Source organism: Falco punctatus, assembly GCF_963210335.1.
Source record: "Falco punctatus genome assembly, chromosome: 9".
NCBI classification, from domain to species: domain Eukaryota; kingdom Metazoa; phylum Chordata; class Aves; order Falconiformes; family Falconidae; genus Falco; species Falco punctatus.
This window is the reverse complement of record NC_137589.1, coordinates 29,154,063-29,176,853: the sequence shown is the minus strand read 5'-3', so window position 1 is coordinate 29,176,853 and position 22,791 is coordinate 29,154,063. Positions and strand designations below refer to the sequence as shown.

General features: G+C 47.0%; 1 protein-coding gene across 4 annotated transcripts in view; it reads right to left on the bottom strand.

Annotated features, from left to right (window-relative positions):
* Nucleotides 1–1,870: 1,870 nt before the first annotated feature.
* The window catches only part of ARMH3 (armadillo like helical domain containing 3), a 129,898-nt gene continuing 108,977 nt past the window's right edge, over nucleotides 1,871–22,791 (bottom strand). For all 4 annotated transcript variants that reach the window (XM_080402386.1, XM_080402388.1, XM_080402387.1 and 1 more), the window contains 2 exons: nucleotides 10,519–10,635; nucleotides 1,871–4,264 (listed from right to left, as the gene is read on the bottom strand). In XM_080402386.1, coding sequence (XP_080258512.1) covers nucleotides 4,172–4,264; nucleotides 10,519–10,635 — 210 coding nt within the window. In that variant the 3' untranslated portion in view covers nucleotides 1,871–4,171. The remainder of the gene's footprint in view (nucleotides 4,265–10,518; nucleotides 10,636–22,791) is intronic.

The window sequence follows — 22,791 nt, the reverse complement described above, 5'->3', positions numbered from 1 at the left end:
CAAAGGACTCCCTGCAGCCCCAGGGAAGGTGAGGTCCCACAGGCCTTGCAACAGCCCTTCTCCAGCCTCCTGGCCCAGACTTCCATTTAGCATTTACGTTTCTGTCTGCCTTCCCCCTGATAGCATCCAACAAAGGCATTAATTAGCTTCCATTAGGGAAAGAGTACATCTTATCCTGGCCCCTCTGAATGTCTGCAGCTCCCAAAGCTGGGCTTTACCCCTTTCCTTTCAGGTTACTGCAACGGCTCATCTGCCAACCCCCCCCCCCCCATCACCTCCACAGGGACAAACTTCTGTCCAGTACAACCCTGCTCATCCCAGCAAGTACCACACAAGAAAACAGAGCCCAGAAAACAGGAGATGAGAATAAATATCCACCAGGCATCGGTGCTGACACCAAGATGGAGAGCTGCTGGCGAGTGCCAAGAGCCAGCTGTAAATCTTTACTACAGACTGCTGGCCACGCACCAGCCCCAACACACACAATGGCAGCCATGACTTGGCAAGGGTAACGGCATCCCACTCTGCCCACCGAGCGCTGGGCCGGGAACTGGGAAGGATGGTGGCTCCACCCCAGGAGGGAAGCACGGGGAGGCAGATGGAAGCACACTGGCACTGACTGCCTGTGCAAGTGCTGTCTAGGAGACAGCTCTCCCCAGGATAACAAGCCTCCCTTCCTGATACCTACCATGCAACAGCCTGGCAGGGCCCCAGAGCAGAGCAAGAGCACACAATTCTTCAGGCCGGGAGAGAAAAGCGCTCCAGGAGGCACCAGGACGCGCTCACATGGAGAGCAGCTTAATCCTGCAGAGATACAGCCCCATGTCACATAGATTCGATCACACAGCAGGAAGAGGATGAAGAGGCTTGCAAACCAAACAGAGAAGGTGGACAAAGGTGCACCCTATTCTGCAGCCACTGTACGTGACACTCAGGGGTCTGGTACTACCTGCTCCTGGCACCCTCAAGGAGCAGCCAAACCATCACATGGAGCTGACACCCCCCATTGGTACCCTGTGCCCAAGGCACAGTGCCTCCTCTGACAACCCAAAGCCCAGACAGGAGGCTCCTGAGGAGCTGCTTCTTTCTGGAGTCTGCATGAAAAATGGGACCTGTAAGAGCTAAAGAAGAAGAAACAATACCAAAAATCACAGAGGCACTTACAAATCAATTTTTAATAACTCCCTCCAAAGTTTAGCTCAAACTCAATTTTTCTCCTCCAGAATGTGGTCATTATTTTGTAAAATATTTGTCTCCCTGCAGCGGCTGCCTAATTTAAAGGCAGCAATCTGATTTCTCCCCACACTCCCCAAGCCTCAAAACCAGCTCTTCCAATAATGGACTGGGTTATGAATTAGATATAATAAAATACACCCAACTCCTCAGATCAGATACAGGAAAGTTTGGGGCCATCAGCCACATCCTGAGGCTGAATGTTAAAGAGTTAGATGACTTTCCGCTCGGTTCAGGCTGGCCTCAAAACACAAGTAGGTGTTGGGTGTTTAACAAAACGGGCGAATCTGCAGCAGAATCTGTGAACAAGAGTTTGCTGTCACCAGCAGCAGAGCACGCATCGTACCACGCACAGGTAGGTCTCTGCACCCCTCGCTCCCAGGTTCTCAGCCCGCTTGTGCTGACAGCCCCAGGGGCACCTGAGAGGCAGAGGGCTGCCGACTACTGTCCGGTACCTGCAGCCTAGACCAAGGAGGGGGCATCACTGAGGGGCACCACAACTTCCCTCTGCAGAGGCAAGAAGAGCCCAGGGGCAAGCGACTGCCCTGCTGCAGCCAAGTGTCACCAAATGGTGACAGGGCCACCCCCATAACACCACCACTCTCCTCGCTGTGAAAGACGGACACGGCACGCTCTGGACAGGCAGGGCTCTGCTCTTTATTGAGCTCTAGGTTTGTATGTACATCCATTTACAGTGCTTGGTTCAGTGACAGCGTGACGAGAGGAGGTGTGTCAGAGTCTTCCCCAGCTCAGCCTTGGATGAGGGCTGACCTCAGGAGCCGCTCCCAGTCACAGCCTGGGTTTCTCAGTTCATCCCAGCAAGGGAATGTCCTGGGGGAGACGAGACCTCTGATGGCTGAGCCCAGAGTCAAAACCTGAAAATCCCAGAGGTTGCTGAGGCAGACTCATCTCCAGCTCTCTCATGTATCTGCCTCGTCTCAGCCTAAATGGGATCAGAGGAAAGGAGGCATGCGGACAGCTGCTAACTCAGTGCTCTGACAGCAGTGACCGTGGGGCTGCACCTCAAGGAAGCAACTCAAGCCCCACCTAGAAGAAACTCCCCTCCTCAGAGGCGAGATCATCTAGCAAGAGCTCCCCACACATACAGACAAGCGCCATGTGCTGCAAACCACTGTTACTCATTTTTCACTGGAGAAGCTGCCTCCTGCACACCCTGGCCTGCTCTCAAGCAGAGTGATTTTATGGAGCCTGCTTGCTCGCCCAAGCACTGTCCCTCTGACATGTACACATTTCCACACACTTGCACGGCAGAAAGCAAGTGTCTGCCATGGCTGACAAGAGCCACATAATTCCCTGCTGAGGCAAAGTATCTTCTGTTGGAGAAGCCAGTGCTCCCAAGGAAAACAGACAGTTGTCTTAATCAGGTGCTGTGCCCAGTGGGTGGCCAAGGACACAGCTTCCAGTTTCCCATGCTCATGGCAGGTGAAGATGAAACATTAACACAATTAACACACATTAGCATGAATAAGCCTTGCCTAAAAAATGGTAGTAAATGAGCATGACATTCACATCACTCACACTAATCTACAAGGCTAAGAGAGGGACTAGGCACTTTTTAAAAAAACATACCTGTTTTCTAGAAAAAAAAAAAAAAAGTGGATCTGGGATGTAAATAATTTCTCTGCTTCAGTCCACCAAGTCAGGCAAGACCCTAACATCACTGCTGGGAGCTGAAAACGCACAAGCAGGGAACAGGTGTTTATGCTGCGTATTCCTGAGTTGGCAGCCAGACACAGCACTCGGAACAGGCTCCGCCGGACCTGGGCACCTCTGGAAGACTGGCTCTGGAGCAGAAAGGTCTGCCTGTGCCCCAGAGCATCATCCCAGAGCTCTTCCTTTGGAAGTTCTCAGTGGACTGTTGCTGCAAGTTGCTTGGTGAAGAGAGGAGGGCAAGTGAAAAAGTGAAGTAACTATTTCTCCAGCTGCATCTTAATTGCATGCTACGCACAAGGGAAAAACTGGGGACCTTTTAATTCATGAAGGTCACCAGGCACTTGCAAACACATACAAGGCAGACGTTCCTGTGAGGAAGAGGAGGATTGTCGCAATGCAGTCTCTGATGGGCAGTAAGGGAGGGGGTAGAGGGAGTCAACCCATCCTCTGCCCCAAGAAAACAGAATATCTAAAAATGTCCCTCAACCCTAGAAACAGCAGAAATATGCTGTGCTACTGGAAGCCACCATGACCCCAAGCAGAGCTGGTCTCCAGTTACAAAGTGCTCCGTATGATGACACATATTCTTGCATACTGGCTCAGACCAGACTCCGTAAGCCAGCAGCCTTGGAGGCAAAATTTCTCCTTCTCCAGTAATTCAATGGCTTGGTTCAAGTGGCACATTCTGACATCAGGAGCCAGCAGTGACAGGGCCTGCTCCCTGGGGAAACTTTTATATCCCAAAACCACTCCCAATGGGACAGCAGTGGATTTGACCTACATTGTGTGAGGGCAGATTGATCCAGAGTGATGGAAAAGAACAGCCCTCACTTGGGATCAGAGAGCTTTCCCCATAGAGCAGGTGAGCAATCTCAACCCAGAACTGTCCCACGCAGCTGGACTGGTTTTATTATTTTGGTTGTGAGCTCTCCCCAGCTCTGCCACAAAGGTTTCCAGTGCATCTTCCCTGAGGCTGCAGAGGGAATCTCCCAGTGCTACGTCATAGGAACGGCTGCCCACCCCCATGGCACCTTACAAAATTGCTTCGTCCTCCTCCTCAACATGCTGATCACCTCTCCTCAGCCCCAGTCCTGTCGAAACACATGCCTTTGGGATCAAACACACAGCAGCAAGGCTCTCCCCTAAAAGAAATGCAGTCCCTTCTGCAGGTGGAAGGCAAGGGGCGACCGGCTGCAGATCTGTAGTGTCCCTGCCCAGACAGGCCCATCTCTGGTCAGCCCTGCACAGCGGCAGCGTCCCCGCTTCAAGAGATCGTAGAGAATTCCTTCAGCAGCAATTCCTGGCTCAGCGTGTTGAAAGCAAGGTTCTTCCTCACATTGATGCTGATGGACCGAACCTGAGAGAGAAAAAAACCAAGATGTTTTAGCCAAGGGACTCTTCCTGGCTCCCCATGAGCACGGTGGCAGCTTTGACACTGCTGACCTCCAGGTTCAGCACGGAAAGCTGTGCATGCTGTTACACCTCCAGAGAACTTGCTGCAGCCAGCTCTCACTGAGCATCCACCTTTGCAAGAAAGCCCTGAGGATTAGCTGCTTCCTGGAATAACAGGAATGTCTATAGAGACATTCCTGCAAGGAGAGCAAATTCCAAATGGGACAGGGATGGGAGAGGATGCTCTGCTTGGATGCCTGAGCTATGACGTGTTTCCTGTTCTGGGGCAAAATGATGGGGAAAATGAGCACTTCCAGGCTGCAGCTGGAAAAGTGTTTTCTGTCAGTGCTCAGTGGAGCATCAGCCAGCATTCTCTTGGATGAGTGCAGTGACATTACCTCTGTCCTGCTCCAGAACTTGCAATGCCAAAGTCACGGAGTTAAGGAAAGGACAGAGGCCACGCTACTGCGCAATAAACACAAATTATCCCCCAAGCTGGCAGAAAACCACGGGTTCAGAGCCAGCTTTGTGTATTCTGCGCTGAGTGCCTTATACTTGAGGCTGGCTCACTAGATGCCTCTGAAGAAGAGACACCTTTATCCTTTGGTGATGCCTGGACTTCTGGCCACCTGCAGAGTCTGCGAAGAAGAGCTGGGCAACCCTGTTGCGCAGCAGCTTCCCTTCCCCCCTCACGCCTGCAGACTCTTTGGCCGAACACGCAGGCCCCAGACTGGGCTCAGTCTCAGCTGTACTTGGCAACGAGAAAACAAAGTCAAACATCATCTGTGTCAGCGACTATGCAGCAGTGACAGAAAGCAAAACTGACACAAGCTCATCCAAACAACAGGATTACAGTTCCCAGAGACTCAGAGCCTGTGATAATAAGGTTGTTGCTGACCTGGTTAGCGTTTTGTGCTTTTTAAAAACACTGGGGGATGAATTATAAGAAAGAAAAACAAGGAATCCAACACTAGGAGCTGGAAGAGCAAGTTGCAGTGTTTATACTGCTGAGGGTCCCACGTGCTGCCCTGGTGAGACAGAAAGAAGGGAAGGGCAGAAAGCTCCCAAAAAGGCAGAAAGTGTAAGAATGGGAAGTAAATGAGAACATGGGAGTTTAAGGGGGAAAGCTGTGAAATGAATCCTGGTGAGCCCCATTGCACAGACCCTAACAACAAGCAAGTTAGCAAAGATGTCTGCACAGAGACAGAAAATTTAAGTTTATGGCATCTGCAGAAACCACAAATTCTCCTCCATCAGGATGTTTGGCAGAGGCTCCATGCATCTTTGCTCCCTTGGAGCACCCCTCACCTCTCTTCTCTGGGTGTCTTTTGACTTCGAATCATAGAATCATCTAGGTTGGAAAAGACCTTTGATATCATCAAGGCCAAACATTAACCCAGGACTGCCAAATCCATCACTACACCATGTCCCTAAGCACCGCACCTACATGTTTTATAAACACCTCCAGGGATGGCGATTCCACCACCTCCCTGGGCAGCCTGTTCCTTCAATGAATGACCACCCTTTCAGTGATTTTTTTTTTTTTCCCCTAATATCCAATCTAAACCTCCCCTGGCGTAACTTGAGGCTGTTTCCTCTTGTCCTGTCACTAGTTATCTAGGAGAAAAGACCTACCCCCAACCTGCCTATAGCTTCCTGTCAGGTTAAAGGAGGTTCCATACTAAAATAGTCTGGGATCATGTCCTGTAAAATAATCATAGGTTATAGTCTCCCTTAAACACCACTGCATGTGGTCTCCAGAACACCGGATCGTACTGGGCCGTCTCCCTGCCAGGAGACAGGTATCCCACTGATTGGATTTGGTCCCAGTTCTACCAAGTGCTCCCCACCTCAGTGATCCAGTCAGAAGTGAGAAGAGGGGAATGCCATGGCTAAAGAGATGTGGAGAGTCCTCTGCCCTGGGGAACGTGACTGCCTGCAGGAAAGGGGCAGACGCTACACGTAGTGTAAGCTCGCATCCTTATTCTGACCAGAAACATTTTTATGGGTCCCAGCAATAGAAGGAACAAGCAGAAATGAGCTCCTGGCCTCAGGAACTGCTGACAGGAGCTGGACACCAGCAGTAGATGTCCAAGTTGTATACACATCAAGGTCTCCAAGCAGGATGTGGCAGCTGTACCTACAAGCCCAGAAAGGGAGGATGGAGTAGCACATGATGAGAACACAGGGTTTTGTGGAAATTGTAGCTATGGGGTAGAGCACAAGAAATTAAGCCTGTTTAGTTTGCAAAGAGAAGGTTTAGAAGGACTAGAGCAAACACTCCTCAATATATAAAATGAGGTCAGAAAGAGAACAGTGAGTAATATTTCTCTGGCTCCCCAGGGATGGGGCAAGAAATACTCAGCTTAATTTAAGACAAAGACGACTTACACTGGAAAAGAGGAAATACTTTTAAATCTATGGGTTGTGAAGCGCTGGAGCAGGTCACCTGAGGCCAGCGTGGAGCTGTTTTCACTTAAAGACAGACACCTTCAGGTTTCAAGACGAGCTTAACCACAAACTAGTGAAGAGCAGTCTAGATGGACTTAGCTCTGCTTTAACACAAGTTGGGCAGGGGAGCGGGTACGTTAACACCACACAAGATGACTCTGACGTTTCTACAAATCTCTGCCCAGCATTTCTTCTGCTGTGAGAAAGCAGGCAGCTCTGATCCAGCCAGCTTAAGAGGTAAGAATAGCTCAAATTAGAGTTAATTCAAGTTATCTCCAGCACCAGAGAGCCAGAGCTCATCTCCCTTTTGGGGTGGGAAGGCCAGACATTGACATAGGGAGGTGTCAGCCTATGACAAGGATAAACTTCAGAAGCTTCCTGCAGTCTGGCTGAGCTGCTCCATCCACAAGGCTACACCCCAGGGCTCCTCCTGGCTCGTGGTGCAGTGGGCAGCCCAGGCCTGGCTGGCAGCCTGGAAGCTACCAGAACTCTCTAGAGTGGCTTATATGCGAGGCCAAAACCAGCCTCAGAAAGCAAGCTCAGAACTTTAATATTTGTTCTGAAGGGAACAGAAGCAAAGAATGCCTTCCCTCTTGCTTCTGTGTGGAGCATGCTGGAACACACTAGGGCCAGAAAAGCCTTAACAATTTTCTCCCTACTAGCAGCTTGGATCACACTTAACCCACAGATTTTGAAGAAATGGGAAATGCAAGAAATGCTGACATCACCTAGAGAACAATGAACAAATGAAAGAACGGATGAAGCAATGGCATTAACCACATGAAGAAAACATTATTCAGTTCTAGTTTGGTGTCTTTATAGCTGAACGTGTGCAACACTATTTCACAGCAAGCCCCATCAATTAAACCTGTTTCCAATCAACAAGCAGCTCTTAAGAAATTTGTACAATGGGAGAAAGGTTTACACTGACTACTACATCTAATTAAAAGTTAAATTAGTGTAATTTCCCCTGCAGAAATCAATCCCTAATCAGATTATGTTGAGACTCTGCTGAAACCTATCCAAGTGCAAAGACAGTGAATGTTTTGGAAAGATACTCTTTTCCACACACAAGGGTCCAAAAGCTCACATCCAAACCATTCATCCTATCAAAGCAGCATAGTCCTCAAATGACATCCCTGAGGGTTCAAAGGAAAAGAAATAAGAAGCGTTAGAAAACTTCCTAACTTACTTCCTTTAGCCCCTCAAAGGCAGCACAACAGGCCAGAAAACCCAGCTGATAAAACACCCTGCACAGCACCTTCCACCACAACGTAGCTGCAGTATCACAGGCCTTTGAAAGCTGCTTTGAAAAGGGAATGGGAGAAGAAAGCAGATTTTTCTTTGGGATTAGCAAGAAAGAGCTGCACTGAGGGGAAGCCAGAGAAGTGAAGCAGTGCATTAGCAAAGCATGTCAAAGGAGTGAGAACAAGATTTCTAAGCATAAAGGAGCCCAGAGAATGGCTTGGGGAAGTTTCTGCTCACCCACTTAATGGGAGCACAGAGAGATGAAAAGGTAGCCGAAAAGGAAAAAGGCTCTTGTGTGTCATTCCCCACCAAGAAGGAATTGCTTCAATGCAATCACACAGATAGAGATAAGAAAACCAGGCAGAACCTGGAAAGAATTATTTACAAACAGATCCTGTTCAGGAAGACCTGATGGGACCAGCATGAGTTTGGAATCCATACTGGAAACCTGTAGCTCACCACCAGCCCTGCTCCTCTGGCAAAGCCCATGAAGAAAACTGCGGCAACTTCACTCTGACCCCTCTATGAAATCCTGAGGATCTCAGCAGTTAAACATTATTCAACATCAGACCAGCAACAGAAGCTGAAGTAAAGACTCAGAAGCCTCGAAGAAAGGAAGCCAAGTACCTGCGCTTTGAAGAGGATATGGGGAGGACAGGGCAGACTAGGGCCTTTTTGATGAGTTTTCGAACAATTAATAAAGCCATCAGTTACTATGCACCTAGAGGAAAAAACAGCGTAGAAGATGGGAGGCCAGCTGGGTTTGCTGAAGACAAATGGTAACATATCAGGTTGATTTCCCGCTGTGTTGAGGGAACAGCTTAATGGAATGCAGGGGATTTTCTGTAGCTGTGAGTAAAGAACATTTAATAGGGTCCCAATTCTCAGGGCATCTAGAGAAATGTGGATTAAACAGATTCACAACTGGGTCAAATCAGCACATTTAGACAGTAATTATTCAGGCTTTCATATGCTCTTGAGGAGAGGGTCCCAGGGGTACCTGGACGGGCAGTTTTCAGTAGGGAGTTGAAGAGGGACTGGTTATGCTAAACAGATTCTTAAGTGATACAAAACTGGGATTTGGAAAAAAAAATAAATTGGGCTAGGAAGAAAATAATTTTAGCTGAAATGTTTTGTAGCTGTGATGCTCTTAGGACTGAGAATGTAATTTTAATCAATTGGCATGATCAGCCTGAGCTTCTGCCAGGCCAAGTGGAAAGTGGGGCATGCAGGAAGCAGAGCAGTCATGTGGCCAAGAGGCTGGGGAAGGAGATGCTGGCTGAGGAGGGTAAGGAGCCCTTGGGATGGAACAGATGACAACAGAAACATGAATGCATCTTATTTCCAGGGTGCAGTAATAAGAGAAGCCTGTGTCACAGGAAGGCTATGGTCAAATTTCTTCGCGTGTATTCCAACTAACGTATCAAACAGCAGGCCAGAGGGACAAAAACAGGCACAAAAGAGCACAGAAAACCGGCATCAAAGTGGTTGGAAGTGTTTTTTCCCATATACTACCCAAAGGTAGGGCTGGAATGACCCAAAAAAACATTAAAAACCATTCTGTAGAAGGAAGCAAAACCGATTCAGGAGTGCTTGCTCTGCAGCAGAGTAGACAGAAGGAGGCGTAACGTTCCCAAACTCATGCAGACTCATGACGGTGGGCAGGCACCAATTACTCATCAGTCAGCAAGGACAGAGCTGGGAGAATCAGCTCTCAAACTGGCAGAGAAAGCTGCCAGAGTTAGAGATCGCTCCCTTCACTGAAGCTGTAATGATTCAAAAGTGAGAAAAAACAGGCTCCCCTCAGATACCAGCCACTGCAAAAACACAGCCTCCTGAGCTATGTGGCTGGTGGACAAGAAATGTTGTGTCAGGGATCTCTGGAGCAGGGCGAGCAAGCTGGCTTGCTGAAGAATGTAACTACCAACCCAAATTATTTGGACTCAGTTTTGTCTTTGCTACATTATTTTTGTGGGTCTTTCTACCATTTGCTTTCTCTTCTGGCAGAAGGACACATTTGAACACCTTTGCTTTCTTTTCTTGGGAGCCCTATTTTGTGAGTGATGGAGAAAAGCAATGAGAGGCACATGCTTCACCAGCGTCACATATTCTGATCAGTCCCATACTTTGTGGTGACCTTAACAACAACAAAAATACTAAGTTGCCCTACGTGATAAACCCATAAACCCAAGAGGGGAGCAATCAGCTTCTCCACCATGCAAATTTACCACCATCAAGCACAGTGGATCCCCATGGCAGAAGGGGCAGGGGCTGACTGACCAGTTGGCTGGCCCCAGCAGTCTGGTGGCTCCTCCCCAGCCAGGTACTGCTGGGCAGGGAGCTCCAGGGAGCTTCCAGATCTATTGAGACATGCAGTGTCTGTTCCGATCCCATTCCTGTCCCACCTTTGGAGGCAGCCCAATGGACTAACAGGACTGCTCAGCTATACTCCAAATGCCTGGGTTGTAAGCAAAGGCTTTGGAAAAGGATTGTTGATTCTGCAGCATCAGGGCAGCTTACCAGCTCTTTGAAGAAGGCAGCCTCTTTATGCTGCTCCGAGTAGCGCTCATACTGGTCCAGTCCATCCTGCAGTTTCAGAGTCAGTGTGTCGTAGTTGGACCGTACCACTTCCAAAACCTGCCAGACACAGCCAAACACAGCAAAGTCATCAGCACCCACAGACACCCTCAGCACAGGAGGAACAAAGCAGAGATAGATCACAGCTCTGGCACCTATTTTTACAACATATGTGGCTTTGACAGCCAATATTTGGCTCATGAATAAAAACATGGAGGTTGGCACTAAAGCCTTCCTAATGCCAGTAAGGAACAGCCCTCAAATGTCAGAATTTCTCCATTCATGAGAACAGTGGATGAGCCTGTATCTATGACAGTAGCAGTTTTCCAAATACTATTATGTCACCAGGAGAAGTAGACATGATCTCATTAAATTAAGCAGCTAATTACCATGTGTACACCCAAATGTAACACAGTAGGCACTATGCAAACAGAGGTTTGCCTGACCCCATGGTCCTTTCCAGTGCTAGTTTTGCCAGCAGACCTCCCTCCTGGCTTGCTAATCACCATTCATAACCTGCTAAACTGCCAGCCTCTTCAGCTGCTCAGGTCAGCTTCCATACAGAGCACTGCTCTTCTCTCCCGATAGGAACAAGCTTCTGACAGGCATAAAGAGAAGACCAACCCCCATACAGACTGTGGTTTTGGGAACAGATGGAGACATGAATCCAGGTCTTCCTGCCCAGGAGATATTTTATTATCTACCTTCACTGCAACCAAAGCACTCCAGCTTATATTACTGCCTTACTGTGCTCCCCGCACTGGGCTATGCTTGCAAATTCATAATTACACATCTCTGTCCTATTGAACTATTCATTTTCCTAACTAGGGAACACCAAGAGGCACTCCCACAATGCTTTTTAGCTTCAAAGCATTGCATGGACAAATGCATTCCTCAAAGCATTTTTTGAGATGGTAAGTAATGATAATCTTCCTACCAGGAACCATATAGCTCAGCACTCCTGGGCAAAGCACACGATTGAAACAATTCTCTCAAAACACATAAACTTCTTTCTTAGGCTGTTACCGTTTGCTCTGAGAGCTAAACAGAATATCAGAATCTGAGGTTTGCATTACAGTAGCCTCTGCTCATGAAAGGCCTCACTAAGGAGGACTACACAGTATAAGGTACAAAGGAAGAGGACTCTGCCCCAAAGCATCACAACCCAGAAAAGATCCTAAGAAAAGCATTGCAGAGGATTTAAGACAAGAGCGACCAGAACAATAAGGATCCCCTTCCACTTCTTTTGTCCTCCCAACAATGTAAACACTACCCTCAATTACCCTTTTAGGCAGCTGGCAGCTCCTGTCCTTGACAGGACTGAATCAAGTCCTTGTATCCTTTACTCTAGGAGACCGAGACTTGCTTAGGGTTCCTTCAGAAGCTTGTTTCCCCCAAACTTTGCATGTGGCAGGGGCACACAGACACTCATGCAAACACTTAGAAGCAGGCTAGGTCCTGAGGTGGCAGAAGCCACAGGGCATCAACCCAAATGAGAACTGGGAGTAAAAAAGTGGCTCCCAGATGAGACGGTCGCACAGCAGAGTCTTTGCAGCTCACCTGTCCTCCAGCACTGCAGAGGCAAGCCAGGGGTAGGCATCAGCATTTTGCAATGTTATTTAAGAACAGCCTGTCAGTGTCCTGCTGCTGCAAAAGCACACAGCCTCCTCGCCAAGACTCATTCCCTAACGCTGTTTGTCAGCTCCACTGGCACAGAGGAAGAACCCCTGCAATGACAGCCATCTCCAAATTCAGTCTGGCCTTCTTGATCCTGTGTGCAGAAGCTGCAAAAGTATCACAGAGCCAAAAGCAATGATGAAAGGAAGCTGTCTCAGTACAGGAATAACTTACTCTGGGATGCAACTATCCACGAGGGATGGAGAATAATAGTACAATGTAATAAAGAATCTAGCAGCTTGCATGAATCAGAGGGCTATCCTCCTGTCAGTCTGAGGAAGCCAAGTTGACCAAGATTAGTAAGTCGCAGGAGAAAAACCTTGTTTAAAGTGTGAGGAGTAGAACAGGCTTCTCCAGCAGTAACTCGGAGTGGAGACATTTAACTCAAGGCTACTCTACTCCCCAGGACCCTTCCCCTTGGGCTCCTCTTCACTCCCCTGTGCCTGGATACGCATAGCCACACGTAGTGCCATATAGATGTGCCCAGACAATGGGCATACATGTTTCTCCACAAAAAGAATGAGGATTCCTCCTTGCTAGCCGAGTAGTGAGTATCTGAAGATCCTCAGAGGCATCCTCAAACCATGACGAGAAGCTAATAGTAAACTCTGAGGGCAGCACTGAGCTCTGTAAGCAGTATCTTTATATCAGCCGTCCTGTCTCACCTTTGAAAGGCAGCTAAGAACTCAGTTTGATACCCTAGGAGGAGGAGGGGAGAAAAAAGAGGCCCCAGAGTTTCTACTGTGTTACCCACTACTTACTGTAATCTCTGCAGTGAACTTGAGATCAGCTTATCCCTTTAGCTATGAATTTTCATTGGCTTCCACTCCTTATTTCCTTTAATTATGAAACAGAACTTAAAAAGAAAGGGTAAGTTAAAAATAAACAGCTTCTCTTCACTGCCTGATAAATTTCCCTTTCTTGCTGCTGCTGAGAAAGAATACTATGTGGGATCTGAGATAAACCCACTCACAGATCATTTCACTTCATACTTTATAATGGACAGGCACTGTTACTGAGATTACGACCTGCTATTCTTGAGACTATTTAATCTGTTCTTTAAAGATGCAGCTGCTAGACAGAGGAGAGGTTAAAGAGCAGCAGAAGGTATTAAAACCGTCCAACAGGAAGGTTTGAAAGGCATCAGCTTTATACGCAGACGACAAAAACTTGCATCCTCTGTGTAACAGAAGACCTCATGTTAGCATCCTCTGCCCTTACTACACACTGCTTTGACTTTTGCTCAGGAGTACTGCAGGAAGAAAGCCCTTTTGTGTTAAACACACAAGATCTTTATCTGCACCTTTCTGTCAGATACAAAAGAACTAGAGGAATTTAATTTTGAGATTAAAGCATTACTCCTTCAAGGTCTTGTACAGTCTGGTCTTCCTAGAAACCTCTATGGAAGACCAGAAAACAAATTCCAAGACTGTAAAGTAGGAATAACTTAAAGGGACTTTTAGCTGGACTCTTCCACACAGATTTTAAATAGTCACTCCTTTTTTTAAAGTCACGCAAGCAGCTGGAAGAACACCACTTCCAGTGTCAGGCAAGGATAGAGGAAAATTGACTGTAGATGATTTCCAAGGAGCTTGATGTAACTCTCAGATTGCAAGGATAAGCATGCAGGGAAAACTTTTTTAAAAAAATGCTTTACTGGATCTTCACAGTGGAAAAAAAATTAAATTAAGAGGAGTCACAACCTAAGTCTCTTTTTGTAGGTTATGTTAGGGGGATCAGAGTCTTAAAAAGCAGAATATGACAGAAATGAGCAACTCAGACATGGTCAACATGAGAAAAGTGAAGGCTGATTAATTCCTTTTTTGCAGCTACCTGTGTCAGCCCTAGAGGCTACATTCACTCATTTACTCCACTGCAACAAACCAGAAGTCAGTGGAGGTGCACCACTGTAAATGAAAGATAATTTGCCATTAAATTAACCCCCTGCCCCACCACTCACTCACTGACTGCCTTCCAGAAATTCCACGGACACGTCAGCAGTTCAGGTCCCTGCAGATGTGCCCCCAAACCAACCTTTCAGGAGCTGCTCCGAACAGCAAGTGCTTTCTGTAACACTTGGATTTCAGCTTCCTCCTGCAGCTACAACTGCCTGTGCCCCATAACCCTCCTTCCCCAGTAAAACTGACAGCTTACGAGTGGAGGCACCCCCAGGTAACACAGTGCGGGGGCTGGCTTCTTACAGAGGGGCTGACGCAGGGCTCAGCTCCCTGCAGCATCCCACCCATGCCATGCCACTTCACCCAGAGAAACAAGACTATTTCAGAGTTTTGGGCTCCTTACTTTGCTGCATCCACCAGCTTACCACTCCCTTGCAAACTGGATGGACAACCTCTGAAGGGTCAGTGGACTCTTACGGACACAAACTCTGAAACCAGTTCCCCCAGAACCAACTGTCCCTGCTCCAAAATTTTCCACATTCAAAACAAGAGCGTTTTGCTGTACCACTCTCTACGTGCAGGCTCCTTCCTTACTGCACCAGAGAGAACAGTTTCCCCTGGCTGATCTTCAACAGGAGCCAACTTGGTGCACTCTCCCAGGAAAGGCTGGGCCTCGGAAAAGCCTGTCTGGGGGAAACAAGGGCATTACGTGCAGCAGCCTCCGATCTCCATCCTGCCCAGGAGAACACAGCAGCAAAGCCAGAGAGGGAGCAGAATCTTTCATCATCCGCAACTGCAGTCTCTGCCTCACTAGAACATCAAATTAGAGAGTGCCACCAATTCACACCACCCAGCAAAGGACATGGTGCTGGTGGGGAGGTTCTGGGAAGCATGCATGGGCAGTGGCAGAAAAATACAGGAAAAACAGAAACAAGAAGACAACAAGGTGTCTACACTGTCTTCTTAATCAGTGCAGGAAAGGACAAGAATGCAATCAGTCAGCATCACCAGTACCTTGCTAAAGCCCTTCCATGCCCATAAGACAGTCATTAGTTACCACGACACACAAGCAGCTGGAAAAGGACTGACTGACCTCACATCAAGCAAAAGGCAAAAATACCCAAACACCCCAGCAACCCCCAGGTCAAAATACATCTGACCCCCACACCAACTCCATGCAGCTGACAAGGCTGGGCTGGGAAGAGTCTCTCCAGATCAGGCCCAGCAAGCCCTCACAGGACTTGCTAAGAGCCAGGCTTTGCTGTCCCAGCTGTCCCGTGCCGCAGGATGAAGCGGACAGTCCTCACTGGCACTAGGGCACAGACACCGCACAGGGGCCCCAGGGCAGCCAGGGACAAACGTGCCCTCCATCCCCTCTTCAGAGGTGGCAGAGTGCCTGTCACTGCCTGCATACCACAGAGGGAATTATGGCAAGTCCCACCTCTGAAACCTAGGCAAAGCTGAGGATACCACCAGCAAACCCAGCAGTCTGTCCCCTCAGATCAGAGGATGGAGGCTGTAGGAAGAGACATTAAGCTTTCCCTATTCTAGTAGAAGCCTGATGTGCATTTTACACTGGAGTCCCTCAAACTGGCTTGTTTATCCAGGTTTAGTACAAATCTTCCTCTTTTTCTCCCTCAAAGACCTCCACAAGCAACTCAGTCCCTGAGTGTTTCTCCTAGTGAATTCAATGGAATAGCAACATTTCTCACTGTAATGAAAAGGCTGCTGCCACCTGGACTATGAAGAGGCCATTGCCTCTCCATAATAAAGTGCCAGCTAATTGACAAAAATTTCACAGTACTATCTTCTAATTAATATGGAAAATTATTTTTCTTTTTTTTTTCCAAATGGCATCACACTTCTCACAAAGCAACTTAAAAGTTGCTGATGCAGGTTGGTCTTTCCTGGAATTAATCCCCAGAAGTGCCAAAACCAAAGCATATAATTAAATAATTAGAAGTTAAACAAAAACACACACACAGCTGCCACATTTCCCAACAGACTCTGCCCAGACCCTGGCTGCACTCATCTCCCTCTGCCTTTCCTCTTTCACTGTCTGCAGGAGCCAAGTTCAGAGAGAGGATCTACTAAGACGGCTGGTGCTACACACATGGGCTGGAAGCAGCTGTCATTCTCACTCGCTTCAAGAAAAGCACCCAACCTAGGACAAGCAGCAGCACAGAGCTTTTGTCTGACCCAATGCTACCTTACCTTTGCAGCTGTCCCGGAGTTAAATGCAGCGCTGATGCTTCAACACAATCCCCCACCCCCAAGCTCATCAAGCCATGGGTATTAATTCCATGCTTATGAATGCTAAGAGGAAGAGGAGGAGGATGTTGCTATGACAGTAACGACTCAGATTCCCAAGATATGCTGTACATACAGCACACATCTATGGATCCAGAGGATACAGAGTGGGCTGGTGCACACGACAGAAAAGACTGTCTGGACATCTGGGCTGGAGATGCAAGCGCAGCCATGCCATGTAAATGCAAGATGTGCAGCACATTGTCATTCCCGCTCCAGTGCCCCAGATCGCCTCCATCAAGCAGCTGACGTTCACGCTACATGCAAGCGAAGGACCTCTGGCCCTCTCTTGCTGCAGGCTGAGTGTGAGGCTGCTCAGACTAAGCCTGTAAGACAGCCTCCACCAGCTCACACAACTGTCACCCCCAGAGTAGGAAGCAGCATCCTGTCTGCCCTGAGGGTAGGAAAAATTCCTGGAAGGAGGATTTTTCCAATAGTAAAAAGCTCTGCTAGCCCAAAAGATTAAGTGAAAGCTACCAAGGGCAAATTTCTCCTCTGAGGTATGAAACAGGACTGCACCAACGCAGAATGCATCAGCAATGATGGGAGGTAAGACACGAGATCTGCCCAGGTCATAGCGGGAAGAAAAGCCTGCAGAGGCAGGAGCAGCTGCCCATGAGCCCCAGGATGGCACTGGGCCATGAAAACATGCTTCTGTCCTGATTGTGGAGATACAAAAGCTGATGGGACTCTTGTTCAGTGCCTGAAGATGGACAGATGGACAAGGCTGAGCGGCACACAGCAAAGATGAGTGAACCAGGAGACAGGGAGAGAAGGTACCTCACCCTGCTTTCCACTGCTAAGGTGAGTGCAGGACCCTTTGCACACAGCTCCCACCAGTTACTCAGACACCTTTTAGGTTGTGTTTGCCAATCTTTCCCTGCTCAGCTCACGGAGCGTTAGCCAGGACACGTTGTGTCTAGCAACCTGGGAATGAACAGTCCCATCAGTTTGTCCTTTGCCCCTGCCAGTCACTCCTGGCAGTCCCGCTGCGTTCGCTGCACTACTCTGTGCCTGGCCAAGCACAAGGAAAGACTAACTCTCCACATCCCAAATCCTTCCTTAGGACTGCTTTTATACATTCTCACTTGAGTGCTACTGAAATCCAGGCCTTGCCACTTCTCTACACAAGGCAAAAGGTTTTGATCATATGTAAAAGATGATGATGATGATACTTAGCAACATCAAGGAGGGACCTCACCTCCTCACCTCAGCATAGAGCCATTCTGGCGGGCCCAGACTATATGCAGTAGCTCAGATGTTTGTTCAATGATCACATAGAGATCTGTGATCTTTAAACAAACAAGCCTACAAAGTTGATGGTTTCATCCATGGAGTGGGAGGGTTCGGTTACAGTCTTCCTCCTCTGCCCACAGGTGCCTCTTCCGAAGATAAGTAATTTATAAGCTCACTTAGAAAGTGACTGTCGTTCTCTGAACTCTGCTAGCAGAAATGGCAACCTCTTTTGGGACAAGAGTTATCTGCTCCAGAAATGTTTCAAACCCACAATCCATTAGAAGCCTAAAGGTGTTCAACTCTATTTAATGATGGGAAAAGACTCACTGATCCAACCGATCGGAAAAACACACATCTTTCAGAAACATCCCAATGCCAAAACTGTTCTCCAGCTCCACCCAGAAGGAGCTGTAAATGCACAACGCAATGCCTGTTCCAAGCTCTCCTAGGACAGGCCTTCCAAGATTCAACAGTTACTTTAAGAAGCAGAAAGGCTTCAAAGAATACAAAGGCAAGTAACAACAGACACACATGGTCGCACAGACCAGCTACGTGCACAGCTTGCAGAAGACTTAATTTCTAAGTGGTATAGACAAATAGAAGATATTAATACGGTTGATAACCCTTGACATCCCTGTGTAGCCATCACTAGGGCTGGGGAGTCCTGTGCTAGGAGTACGACACCCTCTGAGCTCCAGGAGTCAGGTAGCTGAAAGCCTGCTCACCTCACCAGAAAGCCTATGCCACCATTACTTTTTTACTACAGAGTAATTTCAAGAAGTCATGCCTACACATAACTGACAACTCCCATAACTGTTAAGTGCACTTTGCTCAACCACCCCTTTGGGTTTGGAGCACAAGGAGCAAAATGCACTTATCCTCACACTGCTGCTTCTCAAGACCAATTTTCTTTTCTCAGTTCCAAAGATGGTCAGTGGGTTTATACTAACCTACATATCCCACTTGGCAGAAAGAACCTGGCACTCTCTGTGGGACCATGGATGCTCTTTCCCAGACTGCAGGGACAGGCTCCCAAGAGGAAATACAGGAGGCAATTCTGTGTCATTCAAGGGAGGAAAATGGGTTCAGTGGGTTTCTGCCAAGGGAACAAACATCCATGTACTGCACAACACTGGCACTTCCCAAGACCAGGCAGAAAAAAAGAAGTCAAAGACCTTGAAGCGAATTATCTTTGACTATATCAATTCATAAAATAAGCACCCTCCAGAGCAAACTTTTAGATCTGGATGGGGAGATCCGCCAGAAACTGAATGAGGTCTGCTAAGCTGGCCTGTTAGAAATTTTTCGAGGAAGGCAGGCAGCATAAGGAAGGCCAGGATGAAGGCAGGAGCATAAAACCCTGAGACAGATAGATAGATTTGCTATTTTGGAGTTACAGCCCATTTTGGACTTGCGAACCCTTATCTCCAGCTGGTGGCATTTATGAAAACATTTCTCACTGCTAGGTGCGTAAGAGCACTTGCAATTCTGCCAAAGCTCAAAATGCACTGCAGATAGCTATGGACTGGACCGTTAATTTTTTTATTTCCCCATTGTGCTTACAATTAACTTAAGTGCTGAAATGCGATGGGCTGTTCCAGGAGAAGCTTTTTATCTACCAGCTGCATTTTAGCACAGCAGTAAATCAACTGCTGTCACCAAAACATCAAACAAGAGGACAAGAGCATCCTTATGCTCACTGTGCATATTACCCGTTCAGCCTAAGTGGCTAACCAGCATTCAGCAACTGAATGCTGTGATTTGTGCACAAACTTCAGTGCAATTCTCTATTTAGAGAAGACCTTGTCCTCATCAACGCAGAGAAAAGAAAAAAAAAATATAAATCAGCAGCATCTCTCCAGCACCAGTTAACTGACCAAAGTAAGACCAGTAACCCTCGTGCCCACAACAAGATAAAAGAGTTTAAGTCATAAGCTGCTGCTCCAGTTGAACTGAGAATGCCAGGGCATACAAGGATGTTACAGAACTCAAATACAGCTACAAGAACCTAAAAAACTGTAGCTGAATATTTTAAGAAAAGGTCTGAAATAAATCTTTCTAGGAGCAGCAGCCAGAAAGCATCCTGGCCAACACTGAAACTCAAATACACAATTTCAGTTCACTCTGCCTCGACAAAGTGACAACAGGATACCTCATGTAGACCAGAAAAAACTCATTCCTAGGACAGAGATTCAAATTTGCCCAGAAGACAGCTGGCTCAGGAAATAAGGCTGTCTAGAGAACAGATTAAGACAGGGTATGCAACAAGACCCCTTCCGTTCATTCAAACCCCGACAGAAGCAAGTGAACTGTTCCAGTTCAAAAGAAACCAAAACCTAATTGTGCCCAAGGGAAAATCAATGGGGAGGCTTATGCTGGTTATGGTCTAATCAAACATCTGCAGTCACAGGAAGTTTCTGGAACTATGTCACCTGATCAGGTTCACAGCAATCAGTAAAGGATCCAAGAGAACTTGTGCTCCTCACACAGCCACCGTTGACTTCTACAGGATATAATGATTACAGACTGACTTACAAAAAACCCCAAAAACTCAACAGGACTCTGACATGAAGACCAACATGAATGAAAGGAGAACACAGACACTCAAAAAACCTATGGAAGTTGTCATGCATTTGATTTTTTTTTTTTGTCTTGTTCTTTTACAGCAACTAGCAAGCTGGTACCAGTACAGCCCTGGGTCTGACACTTGCTGAGAAAAAGTATACTTATCTAGCTAATTTTTTTTTTCTCCCAAACTATCCGAAATCTTGTTAAATTTGGTTTGCACAACATGAATACACTTAAAGGAAGCAGCAAAACTAAACAGCAATACACTAAAAAACTGGCCACAAAGCAAGTGGATGTTGTATATTTAAAGTAAGTCAAAACGACATAGGACATGCCAGAGGAACAGCCAGCTAGGAGTGGGGCAGGAGGGTGTGCACTTGGAGGGGCAGAGCTCGGAAAGATCAGTTCCGCAGCTCCTGCTCCTACTTACATTTAAGCAATTAAATAGTCATGATAGAAGGCCACCTCAATTAATTGCACAGTGGAAATGATAAAAGGCAGTAATTCAGTGGCCTGAGGAGGTGCAACGAAGCTAAGAAAGAGGAAATCTAGAGCTCACCTGCCTAACCGACCACATGTGGAAAATGAACTCAAGTCCATTCTAAGACAGGTACAACAAAACTTCTGAATACATGCAAGATGTCTGGGTAGCCAAGAAATCAGATGAGCAAATAACCATTTGATTTTCTATACTATTTTGCAGTTTTACAATATCTCTTCTGAAATACGGGCACTGGAAATTGACATACAAGATTTAAAACATGGGTTGTCACAGACTTACACAGTGACACCACAGTACTCCTGCTTTATTTTTGTTCTTTAACAGTTTCTAATTATCTATTTGCCTTTCTAACCACTGTTGAGCCTTGAGCCAACATTTCCAGGTTTATCACAGTGGCTCCAAGAGTCCTTTCCTGCACGGCAATATCTAGCAGACTTTCCTACAGCTCAAAGACTTATAAATTCAATCTGCAAAATTCATCAGGAGTAATCGAGAAGGTAAGAAGGAGCAGAGATGACTGGCCCCTAGATACTGAGAATGCAGCTGCGCAAGTTATGTTTATAAGAATTGTGACAGCGATGAAATTCCTATCAAGACAATGGAATCCAATCTGTCCCAACTAAGCGTCTCCTCACAAATCCCAGACACACTTTTGGATCCTAATCGAATCTGCATTGCACAGCTGGAGGAAAAGGAAAGGTCAAAGTCTGTGATAAGAAAGACAGAAAACAAGAGAACCAAGTAACTGCAGATACAACATGCTGAAGGAGTGAAGCTTGTTAACATTTCAGTTCGTTAAATTGTTCCCTTTTGGGTTGTTGGAAAGTGTCACTCTCTTTGAACTCCATCTGGGCAATGACCAGAGCTGAAACAGAATGAGAACGTTTATGCTTGGAAGCATTCATGGCCAGCATAGAAAACTTCTTTTTGCCTGTACAAACAGAGCTGCCTAAAGTTGATGGTAAGTTAACTCAAAAGGAACATTTATTTAAATTGGGACAGCTGGCGATATAGAGGCTACTATCCAAAATAATCACTAGCAAGGGCAAACCTAATGAGATGTTAAACGCCATGGGCTGAGACACTTCTTGAGTGAAATGGAGATGTGCAGGATAGCTGGCCAGCAGACAGCATGGTGAATCTGAGAGAGAACAGAGACTTGGGCATGGACCCCACACAGAAAACGGGTCGGAGGTTTCTGAGAAATCAAACGGTCTGACACTTATTACAGTCCTTCTCAGGGAAAGTAGTGTATGTGTGTTCTCTGAAATAAACAGAGGCACCAAGAGTTGCTGACACTCAGTGACTTCTAGTTGTTTCTCCTTATACCCAACAGAAGCCATCAGGGCCCAAGACAATAGGTGCATCTCTCAAGAAGGATTCCTGCCACAGTTAAGCAGCAACTTGCAATCCAAAGATATCTGGAGGATAAAAAGGGTTTGCATGCTCGGGAACTTAGTGTTTACCCCTGCAACATTTGTTCAACTTACATCCTTAAAGCATCAGACCTACCACCTCTTCAAGCTAACAGCTTTCTCACAAGTCAGATGCTCCCAGCAACAACCCCAAAACACCACAGGAGACAAATCCCTTCAGGATATAAGGCTGAGAAGAGACTGAAAAGAGGCATCTTACCTCTATGAGAGTGTGTTATCTCCACAGAGGCGCAGATGCTGGATGGGCAGGAAGGACATGGCACAAAGTGGAGGTTTATTGCTAACGGGCCAGATAAGAGTATGGTGTTGGCTGTATGCCTGCCATTGACATTCAAGGAAAAGGTGATTTGTGCTGGCACTGGACCCATTCTCTTCAAAGGACGAGAAGAAAACTTATGCTTCTTTTCCAAAGCACCTTTAGCTGTTGAATCCTCAAGTTCAGCTAATCAGTACGCAGAGCAGCAAGCTGGAGAGCTACTTGTCCACAGTGCCTGCCCTCTGAATCAAACACATGCACCCTTTGCTGTCACAGCTCTAAACTGAACCTGCTGGCTATAGAAATGGGATGTACTTGTACATACAGCACTAC